This window comes from Antechinus flavipes, chromosome 3 (assembly GCF_016432865.1).
Source record: "Antechinus flavipes isolate AdamAnt ecotype Samford, QLD, Australia chromosome 3, AdamAnt_v2, whole genome shotgun sequence".
Lineage (NCBI taxonomy): Eukaryota > Metazoa > Chordata > Mammalia > Dasyuromorphia > Dasyuridae > Antechinus > Antechinus flavipes.
Genome location: NC_067400.1, coordinates 412,716,093 through 412,742,356, shown reverse-complemented (window position 1 = coordinate 412,742,356; position 26,264 = coordinate 412,716,093). Strand labels below are relative to the sequence as shown.

The following is a 26,264-nucleotide window of genomic DNA, read 5'->3' as shown; positions in this document are numbered from 1 at the left end:
TTGTTCTCCACATAAGAACTTACCATGTTTATTTCTTTGCTATTTCTGCTACTTTATACATTAAATAGGTTTTGGGAGGTCTGACCTGACCTGACCTGGAACCTGGGTACCCATTATGACAGTTTTTCCTACAGAATGATGAAATCTGTATCCTATAGCAATGAGAGTAAATGAGAGAGCACCATGAACATGCTATTTCTGTTTTTGTTCCACTTTGCCAATCATAGAATCAGCTTCCTTAGGTGAAAAGCAGGAGATGGGACATCTGACCCTGCCACATCTGAAAAGAGGCCAATACCTGAGGTGAATGGCAAAAAAAGAGCACTTTTTTTCTCTCCAGAATTACAAAGGAAATCTGTCCTGTTGTAAATAAGACTGACCATTGGTATAAAGTTTATTTGAACATTGAGTAATTGCACTCTGAGAATTGCCTACCCTACAGTACTATAAGGGTATTATAATTTACTTCTCATAATCTTTCATACAGTGATATAATAGCTTAGCAGATCATTTCTAACAGATGGTCTCTGACCTGTGAAAAGTCAGTTAGTGCATCCTAATTATGGCCTAATGTGACCATCATCTCTAATGTACTCAAAAAAATTATGTCATCTATATTATCATATGGTGTATTAGAATTCTTTCAATTAGAAAAATGATGACTATCAGTAAATTTGTAACAGCACTAGATTCAGTTCTTTTAATTAGTCACTAATTCTTGGAAAGTTATCAGTAATCAACTGAAATTATCAGATATTTACCAATTTCCAAATGAGACATGTATATAATTGTCCTAAAAGTGTTACTGGACTTCATGAAGCCTAAATAAACTTGTGATCTGAAGAATAACTTGGATATCATAGCCTGGTCCAATTAGTTGCCACTGGAGAGACATGTTGACACAATGGCAAGCTATTTTTTTTTTCCCCCAGGAGATTGAGCCTTCGAAACAGAGAAATCAAAGATTATATTTAAGTGGAACTAGATATTGGAAGATCTCATCATTTCTTACTCATTCTTGTTATAGCAGTTGCATGACATCTCTTCTTCTTAGCAGGAATTCTTTTATCACTATATTTGGTATCTAGAAGACAGGTGTGACAGAGGTATGTGAAGTAGATATGGGAAAGGGAGATTAAAAAAATTCAGGAAGATAGAACCTTAGACTTTAGTTAATTGTTTTGACTATTCCCAGCTGATAGAAATATCACAGTGGTTGTTTTATTTCATCTATTAACTTTAGAAATGTCAAAATTCAGAAGTGAAGTATCAAAAAAGATTTATATAACCCCATTTAAAATATGTATAATTACCCTGGCAATTTGGAGGGAAAAGTGACAGAAATATTTGTGCCTTTGCTCATAGCAAGTATTTATTGAACGTTTTTTTGAATTGAATTTAAAGAAATTGTAATGTTTTTAAAAAAGAGTTTCTCTTTCTGATCTGGCTTTATCTATTACAATATAATATTTGACATAGAAACAATGCAATACCCAAGGTAGGATATTAACTTATATATTATTGCATGTTATCCTTTTGTTGTTGTTATTCAGTCATTTTAGTCATTTCTAACTTTTCATGACCTCATTTGAGGTTTTCTTGGCAGAGATACTGAAGTGGTTTGCCATTTCCTTCCCCAGCTAATTTTACAGATGAGAAAACTGAAACAAAAGAGTAAAGTGACATCCAGGGTCACACAGCTAGTGAGTGTCTGAGGCCAGATTTGAACTCAGGAAATAACTGTTCCTGACTTTACACCCAGTGCTCTATCCACTGCCTTATCTACCCTTCTCCTTCTTTATTGTCTTCCAATTATGAAGTCAACATAGATTTTAAAAAAAAATCTTTCTTCCATCCCCACCTTCCCCAAGTATAGTAATAAATAATACCTTCCATTTGTATAGCACTTTAAAATACACAAAATGCTTTACATATATTATCTCATTCGATCCTCAGGTGCTATAATTATTCTATTATACACATAAGAACTAAGTCTCAAAAAAAGTTAACTTGCCTGAGGTCATTCCATTGATGTTATTCCTAACTCTCAAGTCTAGGCCTTTATCTACTATACATATCATGTTGTCCCTGTAAGTTAAAGAGAGGTAAACTCTCTATAAATGCTTCTTAAAAAAAAAAAAGGCACAATTGAAATCTGTTTATACCTTTTCCACTATTCTTATTTAGCCTTCTATCACTCTGATCCTAAAGGAATCATTATTGTTGATTGAGGTTAGAAAAGAATTGCACTTTATAGCAGTCAAATTTACCCCAGTAAATAGTATTACCTTATCCTTTCTCATTGTCCTTCCTCCCTTAAAATCCTTTATTTGAGTAGAATAGAATGGAAATAAAAGCTAAAATCGTTTTCCCAGTGACTTTCTAAAAATTTTCATCCTTCTTCAAACTTCCCATGCATTATCTTCCCATTACTCTCTTAGCTAAGAATCTTGCTTCATATTTTATTAGGGGGTAGAGGGAGGAAATTGAGGCCATTCACCAGGAGCTTCCTCTTCTCATCTCCTTATACTCAGATACTTTCTGTCACTTTCTCTTCCTTCATCTTTGTGTCACACAATGAAGTTGCCTTCCTCCTTACCAAGTCTGATCCCCTCTACCTACTCAGAGGATCCCATTTCATTTCTGCTCCAGATTGCTGTCTCTCTCATCCTCACTCTCACTTGTTTTTAATCTCTTCTCTGCTGCCTAAAAACATGGCCATGTCACCTGCATCCTCAAAAAAAACTTTTACTTGATCTTTGATTCTATCTGTTATCTAATATCTCTTCTGCCCCTTATAATCAAACTTCTTGAAAAGGCCATCACCAATAGTGCCCCCATCTTTTTCTTCTCACACTCACTCCTTATAGTCTGGTTTCTGACCTTAGTCCTTCAGAACTGCTCTCTCTAAGGATATCAACAAATTTTCTTAGATGCCTAAGTCAATGGCCTTGTTCTTCTCAATCTCTCTGCAGTCTTTGACACTGTTGATCACTCTCTCCTCTTTGATACTTTTTTCTCGCTTAATTTCTTAGGATGACACTGTCTAGTTTGTTCCTTCTTAGTCTGCCAATGTCTCTTTCAAGTTACTTCACCTGACCATAGTTGTTCCCAGAGTTCTGTCCTGGGCTCTTTTCTTCCTTTATGCTTAATTTGATAATCTCACAATCTTCAGTGTATTTTATTTAGCCTCATGATTTTGACTTATGTATCTTGCCCATAACTTTCTTGATCTCCAGTCTTATACTTCTGCCTTTCAGATATTTATCTTACAGCCAAAGACATCTTAAAATTCAGCATGAGTCAATCTCTTTTCCCTTGAGCCCCTTTCTCTTCTGAATTTCCTTATCATCATCTAGAGCACCATCATCCTCCCAATCCCTCAGGCTCACAGTTTAGGTGTCATTCTTGATTCCTCCCTGCATCCTTTTGCCTCACATTCAGTTTATTGCTGAGGGCTGTTTTTCACCTTTGCAGAATGTCTTCATTCTCCTGAGTAGTTGTTTCTTCTTTTCCCCTTTAATGAACTCATAATTATTTAGTTTTGCAACTGATTCATTTCTTCAATAGAATGGAAGCACATCTCAAGGTCAGGAAATGTTTTGATTTTGTCTTTGTCTCCCAAACAGTTAGTATAGTGTTTTACATATTGTGGATTTTTAATAAACCTTTGTCAAAACTTAGTTCAGCCTAATCATCAGTGAACCAGCAAAGCAGACTGAAACTTTAAAAAGTTAAAAAAAAAAAATTTAGCTAATGAATAAAAATGGGAGCTAATCTATTGGGAAAAATTAGATAAGCCATTGGTTAATTCAGTTCAAAAAAGAAAAAAAAACATTACTAATATAAAAAATGAAAAGGGCAAATGTACCACCAATGAAGTTGAAATAAAAGTAATTATTGGAAGCTCTTCTGCCAAATTATGAGCCTGCGAAATTGACAATCTAAGTAAAATGTATTAATGTTTTAAAATATATATAAATCTGGCATGGATTCTGTCAATATAAAGTAATTATTAAATAAAAATTTAAAATATATATATATATATATATATATATATAAATCGCCTGGATTAATAGAAGATAACATAAAATACTTAAATAACCTTATCTTAGAAAAAGGAATTGAACAAGCCACCAGTGAGCTTCCTAAGAAAAAATCCCTAGGGCCGGATGGATTCACAAGTGAATTCTACCAAACATTTAAAGAATAATTAATTCCAATACTATATATATAAACTACTTGGAAAAATAGGTAAAGGAGTCCTACCAAATTCCTTTTCCTACAAAAATATGATTCAGATATCTAAACCATGAAGGAACAAAAACAGAGAGGAAAAAAACCTACCAGTTTCCTTAATGCATGTTAATGCAAAAAATTTAAATAAAATACTAACAGGGAGATTACAGCAATATATCACAATGATTGTGTACTTTGACCAGGGTGGCATTTGCCAGGAATGCAGGCCTGCTTCAATATTAAGAAAACTTAATCTGATCAAATCAATAACAAAAAAAATCACATAATTATACTAATAAATGCAAAAAAAGGCTTTGACAAAATAAGCACTCATTTCTATTATAAACATTAGAAAGCATAGGACTAAATACAGATTTCCTTAAAATGGTATAGATACTACTCATCATCAAGCATCAACAAGCATTATCTGTAGTGGAGATGGTCTAGAAGCCTTCCAAATAAGATCAAAGTTGAAACAAGAGTGTCCATTATCACCACTATTTCTTTCTTTCTTTCTTTCTTTCTTTTTTTTTTAACATGTACAATATGTTAAACATTTCCATATTAATTTATCTGTATTCAGACACTATTACTTCTCTCTCTGGAGGGGATAGTATGGTTCATCATTAGTCCTTTGTGATTGTCATGAATTATTTTATTGTTGAAAAGAGATGTCATTTACAATTCTTCATACAATATTGCTGTTACTATGTACATTGCTCTCATTCTATTCACTTTGCTTTGCTTCAGTTCGTGTATGTCTTTCCAGGCTTTTCTGAAATCATCTTGCTTGTCATTTCTTAGAGTACCATAATATTCTATCATAGTCATGTAACACAGCTTGTTTAGTCATTCCCCAGTTAATGGGCATCTTTTCAATTTCCAATTCTTAGCCACTACCAAAAAAAAAATGGCTACAAATGAGTTCTTTTCCTTTTTTTTTTTTTTTAATATCACTATTCTTCAATACTGTATTAGAAGTCCTAACTATAGCAATAAGAGAAGAAAAAAAATTGAAGGAACCACAATAGTCAGTTAAAAAACAACTCACTCTTTGCATATGATATGATAGTATACATAAGAGAATCCTAGAGAATTAGCTAAAACTTGTTGAAACAATTAACAACTTTAACAGTCCTGTAATCTATGTTCTTGTGGAGATTGAGGCTAGTGAATTCCTTGAATTTGGGAGTTTTGACCTGTTTTAAAGCTAAAGTTAACTAGATATCTACTCCAAGTTTAGCACCAAAATGAGGGTTCCTCAAGGGCCACCAGAGTGCTGCCTGAAAAGGGGCAAGCCTAACTGAGATTGGAAAAAGGAAGCAGCTTCCAAAACAATTTGAATTAAAATGAGTGACTGCTGTGCTTTAAAAAAACATTTAAAAAATAAATTCGTTTTCCTCATCCAGTCATTAATTGATCCTTGTTCCAGTCATTTATAATCAGTATGGTCATATGTATTGCCCAGAACAGCATGAATTATTTAGTAACAAGAAGAAAAATCTTATATGCAGTTTGTAGGCTAGAAAATGTATCCACAACTCTCAGACCTTCTTTGACATTTTATGTTCTCAGTGCCACTGAATTGGTTGTCTTGATGAAGTGAAATCAAAGATTTCAGAAAGAGAAAAGAAGTTGAACAATTTAGTAAAAAGAAATCCAGTATTAAGCCCATTATCATCTTAACATCAAGTAATAATCATATTTTAATTTTTCTTAAACATTAACATTTTTCATTTGATGGATCTATTGGCTAATATCCAGCTTGTACTTCCAAGCAAACACAGTGTTTTATGGTGTGAACAAATGTGTAGGTTAAAAACCCTCTGAGGGAATGTCAGATCTTCATATGGGTCAAGAAGCAGAAACTTCCCATCATTCTTTGCCTTTTATTGGGATCTGGCCAGTTCCAAAATACCAGAACCTAAAAATAAAGTCTTATTTGTTTGAAGCAGATAGCTCTTTGAAAAGATCTCTGGCTATCTGAATTGAATTGAATGGCCAATTACATAAGACAATTTTGAACCATTGGCTCTTTCATCCATTACAAGAAGTTCAATTACTACTATTGGTGGGGAGGGCAATGTTTGAAATAGAATTATATAGTCAGTGTAGAAGATAATAAAAGAATATTCAGGATAATAAAATCTCAAGTATCAAAAGAATTGAACTTTGTTTCACTTCTGTTTCTCTGCTTTTCTTTGAGTCTCATTCCCAGTTCAAGGACTCATTTCAGTCTTTGCTTTTCTATAAGTGAAGTCTGTAGGAAATTGTTTTAAAATATCTTTTCATCCAGCAATCATTATTTGTTGATTCAAAATATTTTAATGTGATTAGGCCACAATATTATAAAAAATGTAGACCCAGAGTAGTTGACTTATTCAAGGCCATACAATATAATCTACTCTTTCACTAACTATCTGGTTTTTTAAAACAACAAAGTTACAAGTATTGGTACTTGAATTAGCATCTTTCTAAATGCTATATCATATGTAAACTTATATAGATATCAACATAACTATATATGTATAATTTGAACATCAGTGAAATATAGATAAGGACTTCTCAAAATCCATTCCCCTTGGCTTGCGGCCCTTGCATCTGCTACATTTTTAATCAGACTTACATGTTTATTGTTTCTAACACTCTTTTACTCCCATCTAGCAGCAAAATCAAGCTCAAGAAAACCTGTTTCTGGTGATTTCACAGAAACTATAATCCCTACAAATAAGAATTTTCCATTTCATATTGTAACGATCTCATTAAAAGAATAGCATAAGCTAAAATATCTAAACTTAGGTCATTTGTGTTTATTATATCTCTTCATGTTTGAGCTTTGGCAGCTTTTTTCAAAAATCCTTTTCTACTTGGTATGTCATTGCGGGAGACGGATGATTCTCAATTCTGAATGCTTGAAATTTCATTCTTAGCTCCATATGTGTGTATACTTAGTATCATTTCTGAATGTAAATTCTTCCTGTCTTTCAGTAGATAACAATTTTCATATACAGAAAATATTTCATAAAAATATTATTCAGTGTCAGTTCAAGTGTTCAAGGATTTTAGAACATCATAAAATCTTCCCCACTTCAAAATATAGGCCTGCTTTGGTGACTTTTTTAAAATTGCTTACCCATGTGACCAAACCTCAGAAAGACTTCCATGCCATTCTTCTGTCTTTTGATTTAGTCTTTTATTTGCATTTTCCTTCCTACTTGCTCTTGTAGTTGCAAAGAATGTGACTTACGACTATTTGAGCTTATAAACTAAACTAGATCCTTACCATGGATGTAAGCTGCAGATTTTTGATATCGGTTCAAGTTTTTCATGAATGACAGCAAAAGCTCACAGACCTCTGCTACCAAGGGGTTAAAATCTTCCATCACATATGTTTATGAAAGGCCAAGGCTTTGCCTGCTGTACAGCTTTTTTTAACTTTCTAGTTCACTAATCAAATGTATGTTAGATTGATTATTGTAAAAGTATAAACCATAGAAAATTTGACAAGATAGATGTGTAAATTATCCCTCTGACAGAACTAATGATGCACTCCAAGCACCTTCTGTTTTCCAGCACTTGGTGAGTGACTTCATTAAATATGCAATGGCTGTTGGGTGGCTTCTCAGACGTTAGTTCAGCTCCTCATGGAATTGCATTATTACTAGAGGTGTAAAACCAGGCAGACAAGCTAGCTGTTGGGCATCCTGCTGAGGTTCTAATGTGCTCCATCTTGTTGGAGCAGTTGTTTGCAGTCTTTTCAGGACAATTACATCCATAACCACAGGACACATTCAATGAAACTATATTACAGATAACAGTTTAGAATGGCATTGACTGTTCTTCACCTCTCTGACTTGAGCAGCCTAAATGTGGGATAGATTATTAAAGGACTGCAGGTTGCCCCAACTCCTCAATAGCTAAAGATCTTGTTTGCAGCAATATAATTAAACTTATAAGTGAATCTGGGGGGATTTCCCAGAAACTTTGGAGTTGAGAGAATTAGGGAGGGATCAGATATGTGTGCATGAGGAGAAATTTTTATAGGACCTAAATATTATATATTTGTAACATTAACTCAACACATTTGCCTTTTAAAAATTTTCTTACTGAATCAAAGGTTTTTCTTCTATTGTGCATTTTTTCCGCTCAGCACCATTGATGCTCTTTATTCCTTAGAGGCATAAACAAAAATATTCAGCTTTCCAGCAGTGTCCCTGTCATTTATTATTCTGATGACAGTTTGATGGTTACCCTGAGAACTGGGCACAAAAGATGGTTTGAGTTTAGTTTCAAATGGTATTTAAGGTTTCCAAAAGGCAGATGCTACAGTATATCACTGCAGCCTGATAAATGGGATTGCATTTTAGGATGACAGGCTGAATACTATATTGTCTTTAATGAAAGAATGTTGGCCTTTTTGATTGACCTATTAAGTCACTCTTTATGACTTTAGTTAATTAATGAATATCTGTGGAAAATGACCATTTAAATGACCATTCTCATTTAAAATGGCTTTTTAAGTATTTTGCTAAGTCAGCAAACTCATTTATGAGATTTCTCTAATTCCTTATAAGATGTTTACAAAGGTACATATTTTTGGTAATTTTGTATTCAGAGTTTATTTTGAGAGTGCTTTTTTTTTTTTTTTTTTTTTTTTTAGAGGACATACTTTCTTACACAGATCTCATTTGTAAATAATGGGGAAGGGAGTCTTTTTCCTCCTGCATAATTTATATTACTGAGTTTTTCTGTATATTTGTAACTAATCTAGGTGGGGAGGGGGGGTTGAGGGAAGAGGGTGTGCTTTCGGAAATGGACCTTTCAATTGATTACTTAGCATTTTTTAAACTTGGTTTATAAAACAAAAATGGGTGAAAATGTTATTTAAAACTATGGAAATATCAAAAGTAATTTGGTAGTATATCCTATGTTGAATCTAATTATTTAAGTTGGCTCCTAAAATCTTCTAGCTTTCATGCTATCCTTTCTAAAACTATAGTCTTTTTGTTAGGGAATTCCCTCCCCCCCCTAAAATGAGGCCACCTAATTCAAATGGGACATTTTATTTAAAGTATCTTTATCTTTAAAATTGCTTCCTTAAAATTTAAAAAAAAGCTTTTTCTTTCTTAAATAGCTAAATTTTAAGGGACTGATTTCTTAAGAAATACATAGACTTTCCGTTTTGTTATTTGTAAAAGGACCTTTAATCTCAGCCTAAGCTTCATCTCCATTTCATAGTTTGAAGAGGAAGGAGACAGTGTGGAACACAGGCTTCCTCTGGGAATATATTGAGCTTAATGAGCTTGATAGTCTGCTGGGCTCAATAAATCAAATAAAGCAAAACATTTCTCATTTTTGAATAAAAGCATTTATCACACAGTGTTTGTTCATTCGTGGTCACAAGATTGATTGGCTCCCAGCGTCGTGGTGTATATTGAAGCATTTTTGATTTTGTTTTTCCAGTGGGCAAGTTGCGGAAGCAGTGGCTGAAGGAAACTATCTCCGATGTCGGCTTTGGAATGCTGAAGTCTGTCAAGGAATATGTGGACCCCAATAATATCTTTGGAAACAAGAACCTTTTATAAATTCATTATTCTCTGATGTACTTAAGAAAGAATCACACACAAATGCTTTTTTAGTCTACAAGTCTATGGTTATCCCAGTAATCAAATATATCATGGACTATATTGGGGTGTATTTTGTTTATTGATTTATAAAAAAATCTTTTATTCTTGAGTTATGCTCTGTTTATACATCTGTGGATGGACAGGTGGCGTTCCTAAATCTCTTGCATTGTAAAGGGCATCAGTTTACAACCAACTTGGAGATGCAAGTCATTCCAAGTTTTAGTTAGGCAGCACAGAGCTTATGATTGTAATTTCAGTGGAAGATACAGTCAGCTGTTTTGTGTTGAAGCTTCCTCTGCCTGGAGAACAAAGATTGGTATTGGTATTATTTAGTGAAACTGATTATCCAGCCTTCTTCTAGAAAAAAGTTTCTGGGAGGCAGATAACTAGGGAAGGATTCCACTGAGAGAACATTTCCATGTAAAAGGTTTTTCTTTCTTTTTTCTTCTATTTTAAAGGAAGCAGGCCTGAATGGAAGGAGTCATGGAGGAGTAATTATTCTTGAATGAATAAAAGTAGCCTAGCATTTTAAAGATGCACTGAATTTTGGAAGCTGTTTTGGCCTGCATTTTCCTTTCTAATTATTTTAAAAATCAAAACCCTTGAATTGGCATAGAAATTATACTGTTACAGCACATTTTTTTTTCTTTGTATGTTTGTTTACACTGAAGTCTGAATTGTATTTGTATCATTGGGATAATCTATTGTAATATCCTGGTTCATTCATCATATGTTTTGTATAGAAAAAGATGACATCGCTCATATTGTATGTGAAGAGCAGGTTTACCATAAAATGAATGCCTTCATTCACGCTGTAGTCCTGATGTATCTGGTTTCACTTTCTTGTTGCTGAGATGCAGAAGAAAAAAAAAATCCCTCTATATTTAACGTCGGCAGAATGAGTGGTTTGGCTATTTAAACAAATACTGTCTTAAGAAGCATTATTCAGCACTCTATTTGAAAGTCTCAACAGTTTCAGTGCTGAAATCTTTTTATTAATCTAAACTGGATGACAAATTTTCATCTAAAAGTGAAGTTTTCAATTTAGTTTTTAATAATGGTTTGATGTCTTTATGAATTTCAGCTTTAATCTAAACAGTAACCACAATTGTAGTGTATAAAATCCATAATCAAAAGTTTGAAACTTCATATTTCTTAAATTGTAGGTCAAACATTAATCACATTTAGCAAACATTTTTACATTTAAACCTGGATCTTAAAAATAAGTGAATTGAAAACTTTGAATCACTGTCTTGTCAAGGTTCATGATTCACATTTTGAGATGGATTCTTTTCTTAATTGCAATGCCTGACTTTTTGATAATTTTTTTTTAATTAGTACTTGATCATATATAGCAACTTGATGTGCAGACTATCCTTTAAAAGGACATACTGTCTGTCTATGTAGCAGTGGCTCCAAAGTGTTTTTGGGCAGTTTGATACCTTTTATATCCGAAGTAGCCTTAACCAGTAAAGTAAAAATTTACAATTTGAGAATATGCTATTTTTACAATTTCAAAAGAATTTTTAACTGTGAAAATTGGCCTGAAATAAATGAATATAAATCTCTAAGCAAATTAAAATCAAATACTTCTGTTATAGCAACAAAGATAATAATGGCTTTATTAAAAACTGCCTGTCTTCATCAGCAATTTTTTTTTAAAAGATTGTAAACTTTCCATCAGAACTCTGTTCAAAACCAAAACCCTTGGTTTTTGAACCAGTTGGATACTTGCTGAATAAAATCACTTCTAAAACTATAAAATTTTATGAAATACATTTATTCATAAAAATAAGTTAAAAGCATTCTCTGATGTGGGAATCTAAACATGAAATTAATATGGTATTAATAACCTATAGGAAATGTACGTATGTATGTGTTTCCTAGTATATTTTGTTTTTATAAAACTTCTAAATTCACAAGCAAATCCAGTCTCTTGCATTTGATTGGGGATTTCATATTTCAACAACCTCAGAAATCTGCACTTGACATTAGGGAACTCTTAATTTTTAACACCTTGAGGTTAAGTGCTCCTTATTCTGTGTAAACCTTATGGAACACATGATTTATCCTTGTTTTTCCTTTTCATGTGTGCAAGGCTTCCCCACATTGCATTCTTTGATTGGGGTGATTGCTTGCTATAGTTAGGAACCTGCCTATAGCATCAGTCTGAAATACACCTATCTTCATCAATCCTGTTTCAATAAGAACCTTCCTCTCACACCTTTTGGTATGTGCCTCTGTACTTGGTGTGTTCTAGAGGACTGAATTTACAAATTAATGCACAGAAAGCACTTACATTTTACCTGTTAACCCTGAAATAGCTGGATTTAATGGTAGCATGAGGACTAAATCTGGAAAGAGATGGTTTTGTGAAACCATTTAATTCCATTCTTCATGAAGTTTATACAAAGTACACTTAATCTTTAACCTATATGGTTTTCGGGGCTGCACAGTGCTGACCTTTCCCTTTACCTACTCAATCTTTCCAAGGCATTGGCATACATTTATTAAATCATGTTTGGGTTAGGGTTTGCTAGGGGCAGGAATATAACTTGCTGCTACTGTGAAAAATTTGCATCAGATGCAAAGAGCTTGATGTGAAAAAGTATAACTGATAAAGAAATTATTGCCTTAATGCTTTTTTGGCAGAGTTGTAAATACACTTAAAATTTCTACCTGTAAAAGGTTTGGTGTAATTTACAGTGTGTGCCTAAGTTGAACCTTTGGTGACACATGAGAGAAAATTTAGGTTAAGTTTGGTAATCAGGGCATGACATCTGTCATTGAGGATTCATTGTGCTTAGCACTGTATTTAACAGAAGGAAGAAAAAGTCTTGAATGAATATCTGATTAAAGTCTTAAGAGAATAAAGTTTCTCCTTTAAAAATTCGCCATACTATGCTTATTAATAGAGCTTTTAGAAGTAGTTTTAATCTTCTATTGGATAAATTGTAACAAAGTGTTTTGAATGGTTCCTTAAGTGAGGGACCCTTCAGTGTCTTTGGGAAGTTTTCTGTCATAATTCTAATCATATCCTACGTTTTGCTCCATCTAGGTCACTCCATGTTTTCCTTTATTATATGATTCTAGTTACCACTGCTTAACTGTTGCTTGATTAGAGAAGCTACAGTTTCGAGTAGTGTGTTGCTTAAGCTGTCCAAATTGGGCTCTGACCTGTCTCAAGCTGCTGTCGTATAGTAAAATAGAACAAAATGCTTGTTTTTCTGTCTTAGGCAGCAAAAATTAAATGATACAGGGAAAAGGATATCAGCATTTAAAAGTGTTTATTGATTTTTTTCATCCTTATGGAAATTTTGGAGATGTGACTTCATTAAGGAAATTCTTCCCATTTTTGCATTTCCCATTCAATTTTCAAATATACCAGTTTTGATTGGGATCTAGTTCTTGGGAAAAGCAGAAAGAAATAGCAAGTACAAGGCTAAGAATTGAGACTCCCAAAAGGGATATGTCATCCTTGGCATTGGAGATATTTGGGTCTTGGCTTTGCAACATATACAGATGTCTTTTGTTCTCCCACCATTGCTAACAGATGTCAAGTTAATTGATTCTTCTATGTTGTATTAAATTAAGTCATCCTAAAAAAGCAACTATTCCTATATATGTATTGCCTAATGTGTGTGTGTGTGTGTATATATATATATATATATATATATATACATACATACACACACATACATACATTCACATATCCAGAAAGCATAAAAGGTTCTCTCAAACTGTTCTCTCAAATTTAGTGTCTGATATCAAGGATGTAAGTTACATACTAAACTTTCTGCTACCTAAACCAAACATAGTGTTTGTCTTTAGTGTGAGATTAACTGTAAAGCAATTGTAATGTTAAAGAATATAGAAACTTATATTATTAATAAAAAAAAAAGGACATGGGCCTAAAAAGAACTGGGTTTTTTTTTTCCCCCCTCAGTGGGTGTGTGAACCTTTTCAATCTTCTCTTGTATTCGAAGAATGGTTTTTTATTTTCATTATTTTCCACTGATTTGAAAATACATTAGAAAACTTAAGGATTATTCTAGATTTGTAATTTAATATAGCATGAAATTATTAAATCACTTGAATTGTTGTCAATTTTAAATAAACATCTTCATTCTTTAATTTAAAAAAATCAAAATGTTAAATATAAATTAAGCCCTGGTCTTAGAATCAATTTCCTTTGGACCTGAGCCTGAAAATCTTGCTTCAGAGCAGCTGTATTTACCTTATATCCTTAAGTAATTAGTTCCACTTATGTCTTTTTTCTGACTTTATTTTCTTGATAAAATCATTCACCATTAATACCACTGATATTGAAAGCTCAAACCAAGAAACAATCATAGATTTAAATATCTTAATGATTGCAGAAATAAGACTTCTTTCTGTGTCCAATTTTCACTCCTTTACTGCCCACCCAAAACAAAGAGGATTCTTTTATATTTTCAAGGAAGGAACATTACAAATATATTAACAGAAATATTAGGCTTTTCAGAGGCACCGATGCTGCCTCTTACCAACTTAAAGAGCTCTATATTAAAGGGAAAATAGGAAAACCCCTCTTGATACAGTTGATTTTCAAAGGAAAACTATAAATGTATGATTTAAATTTTAATGACATGATTTTTTTTAAGACCAAGATGTTCCTAAAACTTATTCAATTGATAAATCATAAAATAGAAAACTCATTGCTTAAACACACTTGCCCATAAACTTCCTTCCCCCTACTAATAAAAAAGCTGATAAGCTGTGCCTAGAATAAGAATTGCCCTTTAAAAAATAATAATAAATCATTATCCTTAAAAGTTGACAGTGCCTTATAGGATTCAGTGTCACTAAACATTGTTTAAAATGAGAAAGAAAGGACACTTCTTTTTAGATCATGTCTTCATTGCCTAAAGAACTTGTCAGACAAAATCTTAGGCAGTTAGTCTTACATAGGTGGTTAAAATCCCAGTTACAGATTTTAAAAATGCATAATAGACTCTTGCTTTCCCAGATGTCATAAGAGTAAATTGCCCAGATTTCATACAGTGTTTTCATTCCTATATTCAATAATCCATGCAACTGCCCCTCCTGCTGCTGCTGCTGCTGCTGCTGCTTTTTTTTTGGGGGGGGGGGGGGCTGGGGGGGGGGGGGGGAGGGGCACATTATCACCAGACTGCAAAGAAAGACATTTCCAATCCATTGACCCCAGCTCTAATCCTGGAGCTGAAAAACAAAACAAAAAAAAAAAAAAAAAAAAAAAAACCCAAATATCATTGTCCAATGGTATTTTCCTTTGGCTGTCTGCTCACCTAATTCTCTGTGGAACCTAGCTTATAAGAGGGGACTTTGTGTAGTATGTGTTGTATGTTCAGCCCCATTTTGTATTTTGGTATCTTCTGGAATAAAATAAGTATTTGTACCCTCTGAGAATGAGAATAATACACTATTTGTGAAAAGTGTACTTATTGGTTATGCATAATTCTTACTTTGTCTTTACCATCCCCACCCTGTGTGAAATACTGTTTGTCTATAATGTAACGTATCTTGACATAAGTGATATCTCACCCCTAGTCTTCCTCCAAGGCAGTATTTCTGCCAACACTACAGCCATCTTCTGGGAGCTACAAGTGGATTAGCATTTATAAGCCATTATAATATTGTAGCTAATGTGTATAAAGGTCTTTTTTCTGTGCACATGGATAATGAGTTTAGAGAGAACTTGTTCTGTGGTGGGAAGACAAATGGAAAAATTCCACCGCGGTGGTTCAGACTGAGCTGGTTCAGACTGGATCTTTCTTTTTTTTTTCTCAAGGGCTTAATACATAGTTTGTTATATGCTTTCAGTGTATGTTCAAACTCTGATTTTCATACACTGTACAGTTCTAAAAGCAAATATCCATGTATGATTTTTGTGATGTTGGGGAAAATAAAACAATACCAAAACTATTCCCATTGTGACAGAAACAAATGGTTATTTCCTGTGTTGATACTGTAATATCTGCCTACTTGTAGCTCTAAGCAAGAAATCATCCCTGTGCTTCAAAATAATTGGTTCCTTATATAAAATCCATTCACCTGTATTTTAAATGAAGTAGCATAACAACCGTATTTACTACCACACTCAATCCTTGATCCAAACTCACTGTCCGTTAAGCAAAGTAAACTTTGAATTAGTTGGTGATCTTATTGAGCCACTTGGTTGAGCTGATAATAGACACATGATCAATCTTGGAGTCCCAAAGAACTGAGTTCATTCAAGCCCAGTCTCTGGTACTAGCCACAGGCAAGTCATTTAAGCTCTTAGAGCCCAATCAGTTTTGCTTTGGGAAAGGATTAGTTGGAGAACAAGTATTAGGTGCTTACTATATACTGGGTACTTGTGTTAAACAATTGGGATACAATGAAAGGCAAAAACATGGACCTTGTTTTCTAATGGTGGAAAACGCCATGTAATTTGTGTACATACAGGATACACATGTAATGTTCAATGTAAATGAGAAGTAATTTTGGAAATAAACTATCAGCAAGGAAGCAGAAGAGGAGTAAGCAAGAAAAGCATCTTGTAGAAGAAGGTAGGTTTTGAGACAGCATTCCAGACATGGACAACAGATAAGAAAAGACACAGAGTAGAGGGAAGGAAAAATAGAGAATTATATAAGAATAGTAGTAAATCAGCTACTATTGCCATCCTAGAGCATGTAAAAGGAAGGAAATGTAATTAATTATAATTCTTACATTAATAAAATCATGAGTCCAGACCCTCAAAGAAGTTGATCATGTTATTTGTGATATCTGGTAGGCCAACCATCAGAAAAGCAGTGAATTCTATTCATTCTGAAATTTTGAGTGTATTCCCCTTATGTTCTGAGCCTCTATCCCTAGGGTTTGCAGCCCTTAGGCACTCATAAGGTCCTTGAATGACCACAACTTCATTAATTCTTTACACAACAAGTACACAACAAGTAGCCTGTTAAGCTGTGGTTGAGCAGCAAGCTATTTGCATTCAGACTTGATAGTTTATTTAATTAAAAAAAGATACTACTGGAAAAGTATCAGTATTCATGTTCCTTGTCCTAAACAGAAATATACTCTAAAAAATTGAAATAATTTTCAAAAGACCAGCATTACTTTGAAAAAAAGATGATGCATGCAACACTGAAACCATTCTGATCAATGTAGACTTTGTGAACTATATAATAAGAACTTAGATTTACATACCATTAGCCATTGTGTGGGTGAGGTGCATATTTCTGTTTTACATGATGAGATTCAGAGAGGTTGTGACCTATTCAAAAAATCACACAGCTAATAAAGTGAAGGACCTTAGGTCTTTTGATTCCAGAGCGTTCCACTATACCACGTATTTTTTGTATTTCCTAGGATCCATGATTTCATCAGTGCTTTCCCTCCACTAGTGTTGATGGCAGTCCATTTATTATATCAAAGGATCATAGAGCTAGAGTTGGAAAGGACTTTATAAGTCTTTTGGCTCCCTCTTTTTACATGTGAAGAATGGGAGCCCAAGTAGGGGAAGTTAAGTGACTTCTCTATAGTCATGTTATTAAGTGGCACAAATGAGATTTTTAACCCAGGTCTTCTGATTCCTATTTTAGTGTGCTTTCCACTTTACTATATTTATACATTAAGTAATCATATCTTTCCATTAACCTTCTGGAAGCTTTCCTCATTAAAAACAAAAATAAAACATGGCTACTCATTTCAGCATCCAATATATTCATTTGTTATCCTTCATTGTTAGCACTTATTACTCATTGCCATTTGAGTTTTCACATGTTCTTGATGTGTTCTTAGTACTTCTGTTACACAAACCATAGACATATGTAACAGTGACTTCTTGCATATTCCTTTTAAATGTTAGCCTGAAGTATAGTTATTATACTTTGTATGATGATTATTTGAGAGCTTCTGAATTTTTTTTATTAAAGCTTTTTATTTTTCAAAACATGTGTGGAGAATTCTTCAACATTAGCCCTTGCAAAACCCTGTGTTCTCTTCCCCCATGCCCTCCCCTAGATGCCAAGTAGTCCAATATATGTTAAACATGGTAGAAATATATGTTAAATCCAATATATGCATACATATTTATACAATTATTGTGCTGCACAAGAAAAAGAGAAGAAAATAAAATGCAAGCAAATAACAAAAAGTGAAAATGCTATGTTGTGAATCACACTCAGTTCCTACAGTCCTCTGGATGCAGATGGCTCTCTTCATCACTGAACATTTGGAACTGGTTTGAATCATCTCACTGTTGAAAAAACCCACGTTCATCAGAATTGATCGGCGTTTAATCTTGTTGCTGAGCATAATGATCTGGCTCTGCTTATTTCACTTGAGCTTCTGAATTTTTTAAAGAGTAAGATTGTTCAATGTCTTCTTTAAACAAAAATCTGGGTAACTAAAAGATGCTTGCTAAAGTCTTCTTCAGTATCTCATGTTATAAGGTAACTTGAGACATCATGCCAGCAGAGCTGACCGAGCTGGAAAGCCCTCAGAAAAGTCCCATGATGGGGTCTACCATTCATGGCTGGCCTAGCTATATTTAGAGAGATTTAGCTACTGGCTGATAGATATATACATATTAGCAAAGGTAGATGGATTATGATCAGTCTAACTGGAAGGAATACATGTTTCCTTGAATAAAAAGAGTATGTCTAGATAAATAGATGAGCAAGTAAATAAATAACTTTTATCTGAACAGAAACTCAAAGCAGATCTTCATCAAGACTACTAGCCAAGGAAAATGATATCCATCAGCCTTCTGACTTAGACACTGTTCTTTGTACAAAAATGTTTAATTGCTATCTAACCCTTAATCATTGAATGGGTCCGGCCTTAGTCAAACTGATACGGGTTAAAGATCTCAGCTTAAAAAAGACAAGGTCTCCCATTGCATTCAGGGCTATCTCCAGCTGTCTTGATCTATATCTGGCCACTGGATGCAGATGGTTCTGGAGAGGAAAGTGAGCCTGGTGACCTTGTCCAGCCCTCTCACTCAAATCCAATTCTCTTGCATGTCCTGGCATCTCTTCCCTGATGTCATGGTCCTTTTCAAGAACAAAGGACAACAACAAATCACAATATCCTATACTGATGATAAGAAACTAATAAAATTCTAGATCTGAGGGACTTGATAAATTTTCATTTTTATATTTTTATTATTATGTTCTTATGAACTGAACATCAGCTGAAAACTTCCCATTTACCATAAGATAGATGCCATCTCTTGTCAAACCTAACAGGAAAGAAGCTGAAAAGAATTTACCTATGGGAAACTCAAGAAGATTAAGAATCCACAATTCTTCAAAAATGCTATTCCAGATTTGAGGCTATTGTTTAAGGATGGTTGCAGAACTAAAAAAATGTCTGCATGTTTTTCACCCAGAAAGAAATTAAAAGCTTAATATATGATCATTATAGCTAAGACAATTATGTGGTCAGATTAAGCACGAACAAGAAAAACTTTAAAACTGATTTTGGTCCTAGACTGGGTTTAAGTTAAAGCTTCATTCTCTTGGAGAAAATCCTGAAGTCTCAGGAAGATAGCCAAAAAAGACTCAGAGAAGGGGAAGTAAGGTGAAATTTGGAAGGAGGTTTGGCATATGTACACATACCTAAGTCAGGATTTTTGAGTTTGGACAATTCCAGGTGAGGGAACTCCCTTTTCTAGAGCAGGTGAGCACCCTTGCTGCAGCTGACAGTCTCAGGGAGCTGCTTGGGACATTGAGAGATTAAGTGACTTGGCTGGGATCACACAGACAGTAAAGGTCTGATGGGGCTAGACTTCATAGCTTCCTCAGTTCTACACCTATGACCACACATAATCATGTAAGTTTGTATTACATCTTGTACAGGGCTTTGAGCAAAGAAATTACTTATGAAATAAAGAATGATAATGATTGAAAAATTATTGTCAGCTCACATAGATGAAAGGGGGAGGAGTATTAGAAAGGAAATGGCAATCCCTAAAAATGCCATACAAGTTGTGGAATCTTTTTTTTTTAACCAATATTATTCTTTGGTATGATTTATTTGAAATGGACGCTTGTAACTAGCCAGAAACTATCATGTTGGTGGTGGTTTCCAATTTGGCACATTCATCCACACTTGATATTTCATTTTTTAAAAGATTTTCAATAGTATTTAATTTTTCCAACTACATGTAAAGATAATTTTCAACATCCATTTCTGTAAAATTTTGAGCTCCATTTTCCTTACCTCCCCCAGCCCAATAGAGCAAATTATCTGATATAGGTTAAACATGTACAATCATTTTAAATATTTCCCTATTAGTCATGTTCATAACTTGATATTTCTGATGGATAGGAACTTAACTCTTGCTCAAGATAGAGAAGGTAGCTACTACCACCACCTACAAATGGGAAGAATCCAGATGTTAAGAAAGCCATTGAGAGGAAGCTTTGTAGTTTAGAGAGTGAGGGGTTTACATGACAGGTAGGGTCTGGACAGTTGTTTGATAATGAATGCTCTGGTTTGACTACTGATCATGGCAACCCTTTTCTTCCACAGTAAAATATTTGACCAAGTGTGTAAAAGTATGGACATACTATGGTATATTGGAAAAGAACTTTGGTTTTGAAGTCAGAGGACTAGTTCTAACTGGATTCACTCTTTCACTATCTGTGTGATCTCATTTAAATGCTCTGACCTCAATTTCCTGATCTAGAAAATAAGGAGGTTGGGCTAGATGATCTAAGGTTCCTTTGAGCACTACATTTAAGAAAGTACAAAGTCTATACACACATTCATTCCTAAATCTATATTTAGAAAAAGGAGAGAGCACAAATTGTTTATAGCAACTTGTATAAAAAGTCCTGGCACTATGATAGTGTACACCAAAATACTATTATCAAGCTTTTATCTACATAATCTAATAGGTGGAAAGGAAGTTATATAAGGATGTTTGCTCCTTATATTCTCAGAGAAGTTACAAAGAGGCTTTGAGCAAACACTGAGGAACTCCTAGTCCCCACCCCCACATCCTTTGAATGCTAAGGAACGTTCCAATGTTGGAGGGAGAAAATACATGAGCCAAGGCTGTCACCCTCCAGTAATCAATCAAACTGGAGTAGATGTTTCCCTAGAGGTACAAGGTAAGGAAAGGGGACAGATGCTCTGATTGACCTTTATTCCTTTACTCACTGGTAGGAACCAGCAGTCAGGATTTCCTGATGCAAAGTACATTAGCACTACTAAGCCCGGAAACCCTGAGTACCCAGCAGCAAGGGGGTTAAAAGCTTCTCTGAACAGCTTTTTTATGTTCTGAAAAGCTAAATTGCACACACACCCCACTGAAACACAGCACCTGGATAAATAAATTGTGGCTGAATGGAGGCTATGCTTTTTGCAAAAAGGAATCTGGAAAACATTTGCAATTGGGTTGTTAACATTATTTCCACTGATGTTTTCTTTTTTAAAAAAATTGTTTGGTTTACAGGAAACGAGCTAAAACCCTGATCTCTAAATATGGTTGTTAAAAAAAAAACAAACAAACAAAAAAGCCCAAAACAATAACCCATACATTTACTTCCCAAACTTGAAGTCTGGAAAATGAAAAGAACTGCACTTTAAATGGATTTTCAAACTGAATGAAGCTCCAGTTTTAGCAAAGTGACCAAACATTCTGACTGTTAAGTGGTGAAATGTTAACACTAGAAGCATCTTTTGCTGCCTCTTTTCCGAAAAAAAAAATCTTTGCTAGCCTTCTTTCTATTTTTTAATTTTACATAAGACACTTAAGAATGTGTTTTTGAGACTGGTACAGTAGAGAGAGTGCTATAGTTTAGGTTAGTTTGAACACGCTTTGATGCTTCTTAGCTTTAAGGCTGTTTTATCACCTGCAAAATGGTGAATAGTAGAATACTTACCTCACAAAAAATTATAAATAGATATATGTATGGAATAATTATATATGTGTGTATATATGCACATATACACACATATTTTTATATGTGTATTAGGGACAAATATTCATGTATTTGTATACATATATATGTATGTGTATGTATATTAGACACATAAACCTTTTTGTGTCTAATGGTAGCCATATCTAGAGTGAAGAAAGAAAAAAAGAAGGAGAAATTTAAGCGATAATTTTATTATATATTTAAAAGGAATAGCAAGTTGAATAAATTTATAATTTCATATCTAATCATCTTTTTATTATACTTTCTTATGGAAATGTTTCTTTTATTCTATAATTTAAAATGTTTATTCTATAAGTTAAATTCTATAAGTTTTATATATTTTCTATAAGTTAAAAATGAAATAATTTTTTTTAAAAAGAAGCCATTGTATAAATTAAATTATTACTATTATTATTATGTAATGAAAGTTCCTTGAGGGTAGGAATCATAAATTTATGTTTAACTATGTAATCTATCTAGCACAATGCCTTTAACATTTTTGTTTATGTTCCATCATTTCAGTTGTGTTTGACTCTTCATGACCCCGTTTGGGGTTTTCTTGGCAGAGAAACTGGAGTAGCTTGCCATTTCCTTTTCCAGATCATTTTCCAGATGAGAAATTGAGGCAAATAGGGTTAAGTGGCTTGCCCAGGGTCACATAACTAGTGTCTGAAGCTATATTTGAACTCAGTAAGATGAGTCTTGTATATAGTGGGTATTTTTTATTTATTATTTTTATTATAATATATATCATTATATTGTATATATATAATATATATATATTATTTATTAAATACTGAATGAATACATGTCTGGAAAATTCTTTGAGGCCTAGAGAAGAAAAGTAATATGGAAAAAGAAATATCAGTCCCTAAAATTTTTGACAGCTTTTAGAACCTCTACCAATGTTCTATAGTATAAATGTGCTTATTCATAGAGCATTTGATAATGGAGATTTGTCACTAGTCAGAAACAGTATTGTGTTGATCTGGGAAACTATTGTTTCCAACTTGGCAAATTTTGCCACTACCTAGTTTTTGTTGGGCTCAATCCAATTTCTTTTTAGCCTTGGTCTGTGTTCTTATACACAAATACCCTGTCAGATCATGAAACTAAATTTTTTTGTAGTAAAGAAACATTGAAGCACGAGCATGTTAATAGAAAAGAGACTAATTAATTGGCTAGAAATAGAAGTAAATGTCCTCTAGGCAGATAGATGACTCAGTGGATAGAATACTGGGCCTGGAGTCAGGAAGACATCTTACTGAGTTCAAATCTGTGTGTGATCTTAGGCAAGTCACTTAACCCTGTGTGCCTTAGTTTTCTCATCTGTGAAATGAGCTGGAGAAGGAATAGCAAACAACTCCAATGTCTTTGCCAAGAACACTTCAAATGGTATCATTAAGACTCAGGCATGACTGAAAACAACAGAGTCTTCTGGTTTTTAGTGAGTAATATGGAAGCTTTAGTATTGGTTAGGAGTAAAAGAGGCCCATCGGTTGAGTCTTTTTTCCCTAGAAAAGGCCTCAATAAAATTTTTGCCCAACTCATTAATACTGAAAACTAGCTTTTTCTGTAATGAGTGCAACAGTGTCACAAAACATTCTCTGGGAACATTCTCAGTAGCTCTATGCTCATGGCTTCCAAGAATATCAGCCAGTTACTACTAATAAGGAATAAGCCTTTGCTGTGTTTTTTAGATTTTGAGAAATAGCTCTGTCCTCTGGCTAAAGGCAAGTGAAAATGATCAAACTTTGCTTCTCACTACAAAAAGTCTTTCAACTAAATGGAATATACTGGAAAGAGTATGGGATTTGGAGTCAAGAGAATATGGAGCCAAATCTTTCCTCTGTCTCTTACTATTTTCATGATCCTGAGCAAATAAGCAAACTTAGTGTCCTCATCTATAAAAGGAGAGGAAAAGACTAAATATCTTTTTAAGATTGCTGTCATATCTATGGTCTTCATCAATAAATTATTGGAGTTTTGTAGACTTTGGGGGATGGAGTCAAGATATTGGAGTAGAAAAAACTGATCTCCCCCAATATTCCCAACTTTAAAATAATGCCTCAAATTGAATTCTGGAGTGGCAGAGCCAACAAAAAGTCAGAATGAGACTTTTTTTTCAAGCCTGAGACAATGTTAGAGGTTGGAAAGAGAGATCTATGTCCCCTTGACTTAGGGGGAGGTGGCTGGTCCAAAGTCCATGTGGGTGAAACACTAGTGGTGGGACTAGGTAATGGTGACAGAAGCAGTAGCAGCTTGCAGAGGTCTCAAACTCTAGCTTGACCTGGCAAATGGACAAAATGTGATTATCCCTGTACTAGCATTGGAAACTGAAATAGATGCTATTTGGTGACCAACCAATATCACTACTAGATCTGTGTCCCAAATTGATAAAAGAAAATGAGAAATGACCTACTTATACAAAAATATTTATAGCAGTTCTTTTTGTGGTACAAAAGAATTGGAAATTGAAGGGGTGTCCATCAATTGGGGGATGACTGAACAAGTTATAGTATATGATTTTAAATAGTTTTTATTTTTTCCAATTGCATGCAAAGACAATTTTTAACGTTCATTTTGAAAAAATTGTTGAATTCCCGATTTTCTCCTTCCCTTTTCCATTCCCTCCATGAAATGGTAAGCAATTTGATATAGGTTATATATGTGCAATCATGTAAAACATGTTTCTATATTAGTCATGTTATGAAAGAATAGACCAAAAGAACTTTCATAAAGTGAAAAGAGTATGCTTTGATCTACATTCAGACTGCATCCATTTTTTTCTCCGAATGTGGATAGAATTTTCCATTTTGAGTCCTTTCCAACTGTCTTATATCATTTTATTGCTGAGAAGAGCTAAGTTGTTCATAGTTGATAATTGCTCAGTGTTGCTGATGCTGGGCATCATGTTCTCCTGATTCTGCTCACTTTACTTTGCATTAGTTCATGTAATTCCAGGTTTTCCATATCTATTTGCTTATTATTTCTTATAGCACAATAGAATTGCATTACATTAACATATCACAACTTGTTTGGCTATTCCTCAATTGATGGGCATCCCTTAAATTTCCATTTCTTTGCCAGTTATGATATATGATTATGATCGAACACTATTTTGTTATAAGAAATGACAAACTGGATGAACTCATGTGAACTGGTGTAAAGTGAAGTGAGCAGAACCAGGAAATCATTTTACACAGTAATAGCAATAGTGTAATGATATCAATTGTGAAAGACAGTTGCTTTGATCAAGACAGTGATTCAAGACCATTCTATAGGATCCAGGATGAAAAATGCTCTCCACCTCCAAAGAGAGAATTTATTAACTATGAAAGCAGAATAAAGCATACTTTTAAAATTCCTTTATCTTTATTTTAAAATTTTTGTTAAAAATTTGTTTGGCACATACAGAGATTTGTATGTGCCAAAATGTTTGTGGCAGCCCTGTTTGTAGTGGCTAGAAACTGGAAAATGAATGGATGCCCAGCAATTGGAGAATGGCTGGGTAAATTGTGGTATATGAATGTTATGGAATATTATTGTTCTGTAAGAAATGACCAGCAGGATGAATACAGAGAGGACTGGCGAGACTTACATGAACTGATGCTAAGTGAAATGAGCAAAACCAGGAGATCATTATACACTTTGATAACGATATTGTATGAGGATGTATTCTGATGGAAGTGGATTTCTTTGACAAAGAGACCTGAGTTTCAATTGATAAATGATGTACAGAAGCAGCTACACCCAAAGAAAGAACACTGGGAAACGAATGTGAACTATTTGCATTTTTGTTTTTCTTCCCGGGTTATTTTTACCTTCTGAATCCAATTCTCCCTGTGCAATAAGAAAAATGTTCGGTTCTGCAAACATATATTGTATCTAGGATATACTGCAACATATCTAACATGTATAGGACTGCTTGCCATCTAAGTGAGGGGGTAGAGGGAGGAAGGGGAAAAATTGGAACAGAAAGAGAGTGCAAGGGATAATGTTGTAAAAAAAAATTACCCTGGCATGGATTCTGTCAATATAAAGTTATTATAAAATAAAATAAAATATTAAAAAAAAAAGGAATGACCAGTAGGATGAATACAGAGAGGACTGGCGAGACTTGCATGAACTGATGCTAAGTGAAATGAGCAGAACCAGGAAATCATTTTATACCTCAACAACGATACTGTTTGAGGATGTATTCTGATGGAAGTGGATCTTTTCGATAAAGAAAAAGAAACTGAGTTTCTTTTGAAAAGAAAGTTTCAATTGATCAAGAATGGACAGAAGCAGCTATACTCAAAGAAAGAACACTGGAAAATGAATATAAACTGCTTGCATTTCTGTTTTTTTCTCGGGTTATTTATACCTTCTGAATCCAATTCTCCCTGTGCAACAAGAAAACTGTTCGGTTCTGCACACATATGTTGTATCTAGGATATACTGTAACCTA

The 26,264-nt window shown here is 33.9% G+C and overlaps 1 protein-coding gene across 1 annotated transcript in view; it reads left to right on the top strand.

The window, feature by feature from the left end:
• AGPS (alkylglycerone phosphate synthase) overlaps positions 1 to 13,787 on the top strand; it is a 146,738-nt gene extending 132,951 nt beyond the window's left edge. Inside the window, exon 20 of the mRNA XM_051986137.1 lies at positions 9,703 to 13,787. Within this exon, the coding sequence (XP_051842097.1) occupies positions 9,703 to 9,824 (122 nt within the window). The 3' untranslated portion in view covers positions 9,825 to 13,787. The remainder of the gene's footprint in view (positions 1 to 9,702) is intronic.
• The last annotated feature ends 12,477 nt before the right edge of the window (positions 13,788 to 26,264 follow it).